This window comes from Catharus ustulatus, chromosome 7, assembly GCF_009819885.2.
Source record: "Catharus ustulatus isolate bCatUst1 chromosome 7, bCatUst1.pri.v2, whole genome shotgun sequence".
NCBI classification, from domain to species: Eukaryota; Metazoa; Chordata; class Aves; order Passeriformes; family Turdidae; genus Catharus; species Catharus ustulatus.
The window spans coordinates 12,300,880-12,314,820 of NC_046227.1; the positions used below are offsets into that span (position 1 = coordinate 12,300,880).

At 38.9% G+C, this 13,941-nt stretch overlaps 1 protein-coding gene across 2 annotated transcripts in view; it reads right to left on the bottom strand.

Moving 5' to 3' along the window:
• CREB1 (cAMP responsive element binding protein 1) overlaps positions 1–13,941 on the bottom strand; it is a 39,674-nt gene that overhangs the window by 15,304 nt on the left and 10,429 nt on the right. Inside the window, exons 2-5 of one of the 2 annotated variants that reach the window (XM_033064266.2) lie at positions 12,984–13,071; positions 5,514–5,635; positions 2,028–2,174; positions 94–194 (exon numbers count right to left, since the gene is read on the bottom strand). In XM_033064266.2, coding sequence (XP_032920157.1) covers positions 94–194; positions 2,028–2,174; positions 5,514–5,627 — 362 coding nt within the window. In that variant the 5' untranslated portion in view covers positions 5,628–5,635; positions 12,984–13,071. The remainder of the gene's footprint in view (positions 1–93; positions 195–2,027; positions 2,175–5,513; positions 5,636–12,983; positions 13,072–13,941) is intronic. The other variant, XM_033064265.2, reaches the window with a different exon arrangement.

Consider the following 13,941-nt stretch of genomic DNA (forward strand, 5'->3'; position numbering starts at 1 on the left):
TCTAAAAATAATAAAAATACAATCCCACTGTTTGTATAGCCAGGTGAATGCACCCATCCATCAAGCAAGATGCTTCTGCTTTAACCTCCATACCTGTAGGATGGTCGTCTGGACAGAATTTCTCTTCGTTTCTGTGAGTCTGTGACACTGTCTACTGATTCCTGTGAATCTTCACTTTCTGCTATGGTGGAGATCTGCAAATAAGAACAGCAATCAAATTTAACAAGACACTTCCAATGCCTTTTTTTAAGGAAACGTGGACATACTGTGAAAAACACCCCAATGCAAGTATTCTATCTAGACAATGAACACAAAGTTACTGCTTAGAAATAGATTCAGGAAAGGATGACCACAGTCGGTGATCTACCCATCAGAATGTTCTTTATCATTTAAATACTCCAATAAGAAAACATAAATATTAGTACCATATGGTTTTTGCCTTCCATGTTTCATTTTCATCCATTGCAAAGAAACAAAGATTTTTTTTAGTAAAATTTAGGGAGAGGGTAAGTAAAAAAGCTAACGTAGCAGAAGTGTTTGGAAACAAAGAATAAAATACTGAAAAAACATCAATTTATAAATAATGAGATAGGTATGTTAAAGAGAGACTGCCTTTTATGGGGGAAATTGCCAGGAAAATATAATATATGAAGATATTAAAAAATAATGTAGTGCTGAAATTCTGAATATCTGTGCTAAAAAAAGCAAAATATTTATGCAAGAAAGCTCAAATAAAAATCATATTAAAATAAATTAGATTATTTAAAATTCAAAATGTGCATGACAAAAATATCTAAAAGCTAATGATACTTATGTGAGAAACAGAGCTTGCATCCTGATAATTTATGCACTGCAGAGAAGATTCCTTAAGGCTCAAAAATCTTGCTGGCACCCACATCTCACAATCATCAGATAGAGGGCCTGAATATGTCCAAACCTGACTGTGAACTTCTGGGCTCTGAATATCAAAACACAATGGATCTGCATTGAACCAGGTGAATTTCAAGCATGGCTTCATTGTCAGTCTCTGATCTTCTACCTCCAGGATAGCAACTTGTGCACTTATCTAAAAACTGCTCACCTCTGCAGATTAAAACTCTAAACTTTTGACTGCAATGGTTGAGGATGGTAGAGCCTGCCACAAACTCAGCACTGAAGCTGAGAAGGAAAAAATAAAGATTATTATCAGAACGGCCTAGTTTTAAATTATGCATACTTTATTTTTAAAATTAATATCCAGTTAAATATCTGTATCAAAAAGTCACAACACCTATTTTTTGAAATTAAACATTTTATGAGCTCATTGTTCTAACAGCAAATGAATAATGTACAGTCCTTGTCCTGGGCAGCTGCTGTACACCAAACAATTTCTGCATGCAGTAACACTGAACTTGAAGTGGGTATAAAGTAAGTTAGAGGTTATAAAGATTAGAGACTACTTGTCTCCTCTATCTTCAGGCTACCTCACCATATTGCATTACCTGTCTTGCCTTACAGAAGAAAATATGCCAAGGCTTTTTACAAAGCACACAACACTCAACCAGCACATTTTAAAAACATTTCTATGTGAGGACTGATAGGTTTATTTTAAGAACCAGTAACATACAGAAACCTGTTTTGTAAACCAATGCAAATACTTCTTATGCAGCAAAGGTTCTCATTCTAGAATACTGGCCTCATTAATTATTAAAAATTACATTATTTTTAAAAAATCATCCTTTTGTTCACTTCAGAATAATATGAACTCTTACTCAATAAAAATGTATGGAAATACAGGAGAGATTAAAAGTACAGTAATACTGTAAGGAAAAACATAAAGCTGTTAAACTCACCAAACAAATTCTAGAGGGAAGTGAAACTCAACAATGTTTGAAAATGAAAAGTGGTTAAGCCAGAACAGAAAAAAAAAGTCAGAGCAGCAAATACTGTACAGATTTGCAAAAACAGAATCCAGGACACAAACCAGTGGAATGACAGGCCTATTTTAAATGCCCACTTCACATATCAGGAATTTCTTCAGTCAGTACCTGAACTGTCTGGACCTGTGGAGACTGAATGACTGATGGCTGGGCAGCCTGAATTACTCCATGCACTTGAACCGTCTGCCCATTGGGCAGCTGAACTAAGGTCACTGTGGGTGCAGAAGATGTTGCGTGAGCTGCTGGCATAGATACCTGCAAAGAGACAGTGAGCATAAATTAGGTTATTGCAACATCTCCTTAGTTCAAGAATTGTTTTGGTGAAAGAACTACATCTCTTCTAGACCCCAGTCAGGTGACTCAAATGTTTCAGTGTAATATAAAACCCCCCAAACTGCCTGAGCCCAACACCTGACCTACTTCACAAAATAATCTAATACAGAATTTCTGCAGGCTCAAACATAGCTTGTAAAATTACTGACAAGAATAAGAAAAACACAACTGCCTCTATTTTGAGGTAACCTGATACAAACACATCATTACCTTTTACTTACTTCACTTGGATACTGCTCAGACTCGGGTGTACTCCCACAGACACTGCTGAGTCAGAGGCAGAAACATATGGGAGTGGAGCTATTTTTGTTCTCACTCAGGAAAATGCAAAGAGTTTGCCAGATGTAAGATTTTAACATTTTTAGGGAATCCTATCTTTCATTTTCTACCGATTAAGCAATATGAGTAGCTGGCAAAGTGCATATAAATGAAGAAAACTGACCATGTGTTCAGACAGAAAAACCCCATGAATTTGCAGTGGAAATAAGTATTCTGCAGGCAGTCATTGTGATTACTGTGTAACATATCAACACAAACTCTAGTTTCAAGAGTTACTTCTACGACGAAAAATTGCCCACGTTTTAAACACAACTGTGTTTCTCCAGCACAGACCTGCAGGCAGCTATGCCAACAGGGATACACTGATGAGCTCAGCATGGCACATTAGGGCTCGGGCAGTAGCCACACAAAGCAGTTCACAGGGCAGGCCCACCCTGGCCAGGCACAGAACTGCTCTGGGCAGCTGAACTGCCACGTACCAAGGCTGCACCACAGCTGGGCCAATGCCCAGTGCACACCCAGAACCCCCAGCTGTCTGCTGACACGATGCCTGTGTTTGGGGCTGGGGGCTCCTGAAAGGCTGCAGGGTGCCATGGCCACCATGCCCTCAGTGTGTCCCTCCCACACTGCCCTCAGGGAAGCACTGCAGGCAAGCATGAGCTGCTCTGGCAGACCTCAGCCAGGTCATGGGTCACTGACTTGCCAGCTTTCTTCTAGTCACCCATGTTTGGAAAACCTAACATTCCTACAGGGTTCAACAGCATTTTAAAAAAATTTGATCCACATAGCTGCAGTGCAAGAAAGGGCTGCACTGCTGTGCTACCTAATCTCAGAGGGCTGCTATGTACTGGACGCAGAAGGAAATCCTCTGCTGTCCTTGTGAACACGTGGTTCTCAAAAACCTGCAACAGCTGATCTCTGAATTTCCATAAACATCCACCACTTACAATGAAATCTTACTTAACAACAAAATTAAAGGGAATTACACGTAGACCTCTCTCCTCCACAGCTGTCTCTCCCTAATCCACCAATTTGCACTTGCTTTTACCTTCCTTCTTCAGGAAAGCAGCTGCAGCATTACATGGTGCTACTCAGCTCGCATCTGAGAGAAACTGGGGCTGAGATTAACATGAGAGCACTTTCCTCTGGCAAATTATATTCCTTTAGCAAGCAACCTTTCTTAATAATGCATGTCTGACTAAACAGTCCTTGGCAATGACTGCAAAGCTGATCAACTGGAGGCCACTGTGGTTGGATTAAGCCCACAGCAGAGTGTAACTTCCGCACATGTCTCTGACTCATACCTTGTGGAACTGGGACGAGTTTCCTCTTGACTCTGAAAACTACCCTGAACTCACTAAAAATGCAGCAATTAAGCTTGCAAGAGGGGTGACCTTACAAGAGATAATACAAGAGATAATGGAAGAATTAAATTGATATAATTAGTTATTTAGATTTGGCTAGGCCTCTGAGGGCACTCCCTAATGCCAAACACTGCCACTTCACTCATTAAAAATATCATAGTAACATAACACTGATGTGAACAACACAAGGAATTATGTTTAGACTGTTTTATCACCTCCACAAACTGTACAGGCTGGGGAAAAAAGAAGGTGCAAATAATACAGTGAATGACAACATGGTGGTTCACACGGATTTTAACCACACCTGTATAGTGTTTTCTTACATGGAAAAAAGTCTCATTCAAGTACTGGGGTAATTATGTCCAAGTAAAAGTGCATTCTACCCACTACATACTTTTAAGTTCAGCTCCCTGGAGCTTAGCATGTTAGCACATAAATGTAAAATATTCTTGATTCTCTGGACTAAACCATAAAGCACATCAAGTGAGCAGCAGTTCTCTGGTTTTGCAAGAGAAATAAACTACTTCCACTCAGTTCACACTGAAGTATTATTCACACCACCTACATTCTGTGCCTAAGTTAGACAGTGAGAAAACTGCCCAAAGACGCAAGCTGGTGTAGGGCAGCTGATGGCTTGTAAATTCATACTACAGCTTCACCCAACAAAATCACCCTGTGCATTTAAACAGCTCCAATCCCTACACTATCCCATGAATGGAAATGTACGGGCTACAGAGGACAGGACTTGTTTGGAAGTTTCTGGGCTACCAAAAGGTGTAATGACTTTAAAAAGACACTGATAATTTATAAAATGTTAAGTGATTTAACACTTGTGCCACTTAAAAGACACTCAATTCCATAAACTATGAGATCAAAACCACCTGTTTGTTCTTTGCAGACTACAATTAGTTTTCAAATTAAATGGTTACAGAAGAGAGCCAAACAGATTCTGTAGTCTTTATACAATGGGGTTGCTTCTGCCAACTATCAAAAATGAAAACCGGTTCCAAAATCAGAGATGTAGCTGGGATTGTGTTTCTTATCTCTCCAAAATTATTTGGGGACAACAAATGATCTACTTCTGTCTCTCTAATTCGCCAACAATTCTGTGAAACTCCAGAGACAACAGGGTAACACGAGCTGTCAAGTGCCAGATTGTTCCACTTGATTATAATGCTCATAATATTAATCCCATCTGATAAGATGTTGTATTTGCTGCGTTATTTATCTACATCTTCTGTTTGTTTTCTTCAGAATTAAACTGACTACTACAGACAAGTTTTTAATAGAAAACACAATAGCAAGACAATGCAGTCAATATAAAAAAAGACAGTAGCAACACATATTGAAATTAATTAATTTCAGTGGTATGGTTATGGCAAAGAATGCTAGAAATACTTTTATTCATTACTGTGTTAACATGACATAATTTACACACATATAGTTTTTCAGAACTAACACTGCTTTAGAAATGTGAAGACAAATATTAAAAGAACTATCCATCACATGTGTTTCAGAATGGTATCAACAGAATCTTCTCTCAGGCCCATGAGCAGACATCATCCCTCTTAAAAATATTAACCATAAGTAAAACTATTACACCATATGATTTTTATACCTGGGCTAACGTTGCAATCTGTGGTTGTGCCTGTACTGTCATCTGTTGGGTTTCTGCCTCTGTACCGGCTGCATCTCCACTCTGCTGGTTCTCTGCTCCAGATTCCATGGTCATTTAGTTACCTACAATCACAACATTTGTCGTAAGTCTGGGTTGGTATGCAAGTCCATTACTCTTGGTGGATCTGGCAGTAATCACTGCAGCTGAACTCCCATTACTACATACTGTTTTAATTTGCTTATTAAACATTGCCAAATTATTAGTATTCAGGCAAATTCTTTTCATGCCAGGTGTTTGCCTCAGGTAGATTTTTCTGTATGTAATGTTTCTGAAAAACAAGTCCAGTCTCCTACAACAATCAGAACAGGAAAAAATGCATTCTGCTCATCCTAAAAAAAAACCTGAGCAATTGCACTCTGATGACCTAGCACCTCTGCAATTTGGAATAATGACTTGTCAGTATGTCAGGAAGGGCACTCCCTCAGTGCCAAGGTGACAACATGCCCTGTTACAGCCCTCCCTCTCCCCCCAGCTGCAGTGTGCAGATATCCAATAGCAATTGTTTCTGTGCTGGGCAGTCAGTTCTCAGTTGTCTTTGCCTGAACTAAATATGCAACATCTCCATGCAAGTTCTTCCCATCACCACACTGTGTACGGCTCTACATCATAGCAACTTAGCCTCTTCCATCCAGTAATTTTAAAGCCAGTATACAAAATGATGGAAGCCATTTCTACTTGAACCTTACCACAAATGTTTTTATATTTAGAGGTTCACATTAATTTGCCATCACCTAAGTTTTTTATCATATACAGCTCCTAATACACTGATGCTTCTAAATACTAACTGAGCAAATCTAGATCACCAGAACACACAATTCTATAAAAAGAGGTTGCATAACTTCCAAACCTGTGCATGTAGGCAGAGTGCAATGCCTGTTAAATTCTGCACTGATCTGAGCAAATCACTTTTCAGTTCTTCTTTAAGTACTGATATGAAAATATTTGATATAAAAAAGAACTTCAAAATACAAGGAAATTATACAGCAATGCTACTGTATTATACAGAGCTCCAAATATCAAATATATAGAATGGGTACTACCTCCATAGCCACAACACTTATTCTGTGCTGCCCAATGTACTCAGGCCTCTGGCTACCCTAGGGCAGCACACCTCTCCTTCAGAGCTGGTCCAAAACAACAACTAGAGCATTTCTGCTTTGGGAAAAGGCCTGGAGGCAAAAGATGCTCAGAGCAGAACAAAGGTGGAAAGAAGAAATGCCCCTCTCCTTCCCAGCCCCTCTGAGAAAAAGACTAGAAGCATCAATACAGGTAGTGGTACCATGTCCACACTCCAGACATTTCACTTTAAAACAAAGTCAGGGAAACTTCAATTTCAATGCAAACTATACCTCAGTGTTAGAGGAAAGAGAATACCTTTTATACTGCCTAAAACAGCAGTCACACTTCAAAACAAAATGTCTTACAGCAAGCCACTGATAATCAAGAAAGATAAAACAGCTTTTCACATTAGTAACTGCATCCTACATTGAAAGAAAACAAGTCAATGCGTATAAATCAAAATCTGTATATTTACTACTGAAAGTGACCGTTCAAATGAGCTTGTGTGCGTCTCAACACTGAAATGTAAAGAACCAAATATTTAGTTCTAACATCAGTAAAGAAGGAAAAGATTTTAAACCTGATTTTCCTTGAAAATTAACAAGAAAAAATACAATTAAAAAAATAAAAGCAAATTAAATTATTATAAGCAGTGGAATTTTGTTATGCCTCTCTCTAGCCAAGATTTCTGTGCTACAAACCAAGTCTTTCCCATGTTGTGTTTCATATTTCAAAAAGCACACAAGAAAATCCATACACTATTAGTATTTGCAATATACATTACAAAACAGATTTTAAAGACTTAATTACAACAGTGGGTTTCCTATCCCAACTTTAACACACAGGTCATATTTTAACACTTAGTCCTTCATGCTATATGCCCGTTTTCTTTTGAGTATTCTGCATTTTGAAAACTACAAACCCAACTACCATTGGTTTCCCTTTAATTATTACCATTCTGCTATTTGTCCAAGGTAAGCAAATCAACAACTTTTTCCCAGTTCTATGCATGTATCACGATGACTCCAGCCAAAAGACTACCTCATCGGAACCAATTCAGAAACAGATCTTTTACATCAGCAACATCTCCCAGCCAAGTCTCTCCAAACAACTTTAAAACACAACTTTCCAGCTACAAATCCAAGTATATCGCAAAACTAATAATGTTTTTGTTCACTGACAGAAATCGTGACTCCAACAATGAGTCAATTGGGATTAGAAATAGATGAGATGCACAAGTATCAGGTATTTAGTAATGTTCACAAAGGTAAATGTGTTGCCAAATTCCTGCTGATAAATGCAATGTTTTCCTAGGAAGAATTTCCAATCCTCTCATACACTATTCAGCAAAGGTCCTCTGTCTTTACAAGCTTGGCTTTCACACTTGTATCATCTTTTGCATATGTAATCAGCAAAAGGATTAACTGTTTGAGATACTCCCTCTTCTACAACACCAACATTCCAAAAATCAATTTCTTAACCAGAATTGCAAACACCTAAAAGGAACTTCCTCATTTCATAATGTAAGAACCAAGCAATGCAGGAAGCTGCCTGCAAGATTTACATTTTGACACATGCAGCTTAAGTGAGTTTCCAATGACCTGTAGATTTTTTACAAGCTCTCAAGTCTCATGTTATTTACAGGTTCTAAGGACTCTGGTTCAATTTAGCTTGCACTTATACATCACAGTGTTTGAATTCTAACAGCTTCACTATTACCTTTTACAGTCATTTGTGAGAAAAAAGAGGAATCAGATTTTTGAGCATCAAGGCATCATATTTCAGAGACACTGGCCACTACACTGTTTAATGTTTGGCTATGATCAAGATTGCCAAGGTGTACAGGACCACGCACACAGAACATAAACACTTAGTAAGCTGTGTGTATAGGTAAGGCCATGAGGGCAGAAACTAACGTTGTCAATTCCTATTCTTGCAATTTACAGTGCAACAGATGAAATTCTGTTTGGTTTGAACCCTTAACATCCCAACTCATATAAATGAATGCCAAACTGTACATCTCCTTTCTAAGTTTTCATACCCCTAGTCTAGACAAGCTTTGCTGATGTGCATCCCAGCACCTTTCTGCTTTTGTGGGTGCCACCCTCTCTTTTTATTCCTCCTGCCCTGTTCACAGGGACCCACCCTACTCCCTGGCAGGCACTGATTTCCCTGACAGGCACCACACCAGGACTTCTCAACTGAAGACAGGGATCTGAAGAGTGTCCTAGTAGGGAACAAGTTTCCAGGGTACGGACAGCATATGGGAGCCATGGGAGCACACTTCTCATTTTTCCTTGCTTCCAGGCTACTTTCCAGCTTGTCAGGAGAGGACACCCACACACATACTTTGAGAAAAGATTAGTAACTGCAGTATTGACCCGAGTATTCTACATGAAACTAACTGAAAACAACAGCTACTAACAAGCAGAGTCAGAAAACCAGAGACTGCTTGCCTAAAACATCCTGGCTATGAACTCTGAACACCAGAAAGCTGATGAGACTACCTGGTTAGAGAGGGTTTAACCAGTGACTTTTGTAGCACACAGCTTTCTTCATTAGTTCAGAAGTGGCAGCAGTATTGTATTTACTAATGCATTTAATTAATAACTTACTTACTAATGATCTCAAACTCTGGAAGCAAAGGGTCAAATAGTGAAACATTCAGCTGACAGATTTTATTTCAGCTAAATCAAGACTGGGAGAAAGGAGTTCAGCAGACAATAACTAACTGTCCCAGCTGAATTTACACCATGACCACAGAAGACAGATGCTACTAAAAACAATCAGTTGCAGAATGCAACTGAACTACACACACTGCAGAAAAATCCAAAATAAACCTGCCTCCTTAGTTACATAAACCTGGAAGGGGCACTTAGCTAAGGACTGCTGCAGAGAGATCACTTCAGATTTCTCCTTGACACGCATTTATGATAAGAAAAGCCAGTTAGACTGCAACAATAATAAGAAACAGGCTAATCTTTAACTACTGTATTTGTGTAGCTGGACCCTATACATCAGGTGGATTACAGTGCAGAGGCTGGGAGCCTATATTAAAAATGAGTTCTGTGGAATTTGGGTATTGAGGGAAAGCAAGTATTTAGGGCAATGAAAACCTATTATGAGGAGACTAGACAGATTTTTATTATTTATCCAGAAAGAAGAAAAATGCTTCAAAACCTAGAAAATATATTTAAATTATTAACAGGATTAAGTAAACTAGAAACATGCACTGTCTGATTATAAAACCAGCAAAGCTTAAAGATGTCAAATTTTACAGTACAAAAAAGAAAAATAAAAAATCTATTAAAAATTATGAAAATTTATATTTAATGTACTGCATAAATGGAGCAATGATGCTACTGATGACAAGAAATTTATTAGGACTTAAACATGGGTAAGACAGGCACTAGGGTAAAATTAATATCCAAGAATATGTTGAATTAGTACACTTTTTTCATGCCCAAAGAAGTGCTGAACCATAAGGAAGATAAAAACTGAATGAGTTGGGATTTAAACTGCTTTATAATCTTTAAAAATTCAAATAAATGCTTTTATGATGGGGGCAGATTACATCCCATGTAATTTTCCAGGTTCCAGTAGAGTTTTGAGGTACCTACTGATCTTCACTATCTTGAAGACAGGATGCTGAACAAGGTGCTACAGGTAATGCTAACTCCTGTAATCCCTCTTAATTAAAGTGAGTGTTACTGCTGTGTATTCAATGCATGAGCTGTTAGTTACTTCCCCGCCCACCTGCCTAGAGTCAAGATAAAATACAATTGTCTTGCAACACCTCTCATCTTCACTCTTTAGTATCCTCCCCTTGGTATGTCTGTGGTCTGCCTGCTCTATTTTGCTTCCCTACATCCTCTTCTATCTCCTGTCTCATTTACCCCCACGAATTTTAGCATGTCTCCTAAAGATTAGGCTCTGCTCCTTGGTTTATCCTTGCTCACAGAAGCTGCAGAGCTTTCCTACTTTGCCAACAGGCTGCTTTTCATCTCCCAAAGCAGACTGGAGAAAAGAAAAGAGATCCTTTCCCAAACACCATGAAATCCAAGAACCAAAATACTACACTGTGGCTATTAGAGTAGATAAAACTTCCCATCCACTTTCATATGCAAAAGTCCTTAATACCCCAAAGCTTTCCACGTTTTCCAGCTGGACAGTTGACACAGTAAAACACAGCATGTCTCCCCACAAGCCTTTCTTTTCTCTCTTTATTAGCATTGTGGTGGCAATTCACTGTCAGAAGTTCAAGCCTACACTGAGTTACTGCCCATACAACATTACTGCACCTCCAGGAAACGTGGTTTGCTTTATGCCTCCGAGGTACTGTCACGCCTGCTCCCCAGCAAGCACAGCTTCACCAAGTGACACGCAGCGAGGAAGACTCCTGACTTCTGGATTCATTTTGTTAAAATATACACAGAGAGTCTGAAGAAAAACAAGAGTCTCCAGAAACAGTGCAGAGCAGAGACCCAACAGACTCATGCCTATTCTGAGCCTGACTTGTACCACACCCAGCCATCTGCTCACCGAACACCTTCAGAGGTCACTATTGCCACTTGAGGCTCCCGATCCAGGGCAATATCCACTCACCCAGCTGCTCATGGCAGTGAAGGACCAGAGCAGCTGAGGGAAGGGAAATTGAGGCAATGCCTGTCTCAAGCCCTGTACTTGCAGTAGGTGTGCCAGTACAATTGTTCAGGAAGCAAGCACAGCTCCAGTATCCAATGTTCAGGAATCTGACTCATTCTGCATTTAATGCATGTGGCTTTAGATCCACCATGAAAGCACTGAGAAGATCATCAAACACCACTCTGGTACACAATTGTTTTCACATTTCCAGCATAAGCACTGAGAACATTGACCTGCAATCTGTAAACATTTCCACTGTCACCTTGCAGAGTGGCAGCCCTTTCAGCCACAGCTCAACAGCCACTTTAGGAACTCCATTCAGCAGCTGCCAGACTGAGAATGTTCAGAGAAAAATAGTTTTATTTACAGCTAACACTTGAGACTCCAAACAACCAGTAATAAATGCTTAACAGGACAAGACAGGCCCGTAATTATTTCTTTTGTCACTAATGACTATAGTTGGCTGGCACAAGAATTGCAATTTATACCACAGCTTCTCTGTCATCCCAAGATGGCACTGCCACTGTTCCTGGGTATTTGCTCCCTGTGTCCTCTCCCTTGGGTGACCAGTCTGCATGCCATACATATTTGCTGCTTCATCTGAAATCTACCTTTTACCACTCCACAGAATGGGTTCTCCACAAAGCCATTCTGATCACACCAGCTTTTGGGTCAGGGAAGCCCAAAGGCCGGGCAAACCAAGTGGAAGTGAAATTAAAGAATGGCCATAACAACCAAAGCCACTAAAAATGCCTAAAACGAAGAAGAGTCTTCAGATTGTGTTCTGCAAATAATCTGCAATAAAGGGATCTGCTAGGCAAACTGAAGAACAAAAAGCTGGGAAAAGTCTTCTTGTCACTGAACTTACAGTATTTCTTCTTGAACACACAAGAAAAATTTAATCTCACTGTAAAAATATCTCACACAAAACAGAATCATTCCATCAACAGAATGCAATATCTGTCGTCCCACCCACTGTCTCCATCAATGTGACACTCAGAGCAGTGTCTAAAAACTCTCTGCTGACTGAATACAGCATGTAACAGCCTCTGCAAGAGATGTGAAAAAGGTTGTATTTTCATACAGGACACAGAAGAAATGCAAACAGGACTCTTAATTACAATTAATAAACTTTTCTCACTCATGGTTTTTTCAAAACTTTTGTTACACTTCTAAAGTCAGTGAAAATTTCTCACACTTATCAGATTCAAATATATGAGTGATGAAAGTACTGGAAATTATCTGCATTGCATACTCAATCTCAATTGATCTAAAGAAAATGTGGTGGCTGATTTTAAAACAACGGCAGAAGACCAAAAATGTAACACTGGGTGAGCACCCAAACCAGCAATATCCTCTAGATTTTGTTCTCTGTAACCATAACTCAAGCAAGCTGACATTACTAGGCAGATGGTGAAATCAGTACGTACAGGTGAGGTGTATGAGTGAAAGTTGCTTAAACACTCTTCACTGCTGTATCCTCCTGATTCGACTCCTGGCATTGTAAAAGAAAAAAAGGCTCTGACAGCTACTAACTGCAACTAGTTTCTTGTATCACAAATTACACTAATAAATACAAAAGCATCCAGCAAGTATTTGGTACATAAACATAATTTAATTCAAGTTTAACCGATACTGCCTTTTTTTGTTCAATATAAATGATAAATAAATAAATAAATAAATAACCCCCCACCCCTTTTTACTAACCTGAACTAATAGTTGAGATAGGTCTTATGTGACTACATGAGCAGAGCCCAGTAGAAGCACCCAAGGGGAGACACCAAGCAAGCATTTCCTAAGGCATTAACAGAGAAAAGCAAACAAATGACTCTCCACTGTCTTACCCCCTCCCCGTTCAGAAATGCCCCCAAAATACTGCCAGACTTCACTTAGACAAAACAAAATATCAAACAAATCCCAGGAAGGTAACAAAGTCATTAGGTAACTATTACTATTATTGAAAACATAATCCATAAATATGTTCTATTTATAAATACTCTGTGCTCCTACTGAAGGCACTTAAGGTATTAAAAAACTAATTCACATGCTTTAAGTCTGTGATCCTCAACATGCAGAACAGAATTGTGGTAACTATTTATAAACACCTTTATTAGTGCAGTAAAAATGACCAAAACCCATCAGAAGATATTTGCAAATTGAATTTTAGATAAGCAAGACATTTTTAAAAGTGTCCTGCCCAAGATATTCAATCTGTTCACTGAGACTTCTAAGAACTCTGCCCATTTTGTTATTCTTAACACATTCATTGCCAAGATCATATTTCTGTATTTCAGTTACTTACAAACTGACTGCACTTTACTACAGCTTACCATCTGTTCTCTGACATTATTTTTAGGACATAAAACTCACCTAATTTTCATTCTATGCAGATTTCTTGCAATTCGTACCAACAGTAAAAGCTTTCCTTTCTCAAAAATGATACCACATGAAATTGCCACAATACATGCCTGTTTTCACCCTGTGACTGCTGAAAGTACTGTGGCTCACCTCATCACATGTAGCTGCTGGTTACTTAAAATCCATTACAACACTGTATCTGAATAGCATAATTTGTAGGCCAACATCTTTAATAAAACATAAAATACAGACAGCAAAGGATTTTTTATCATGCTTTTGGGGAGTGAATGCTCCTACTGAATGCACC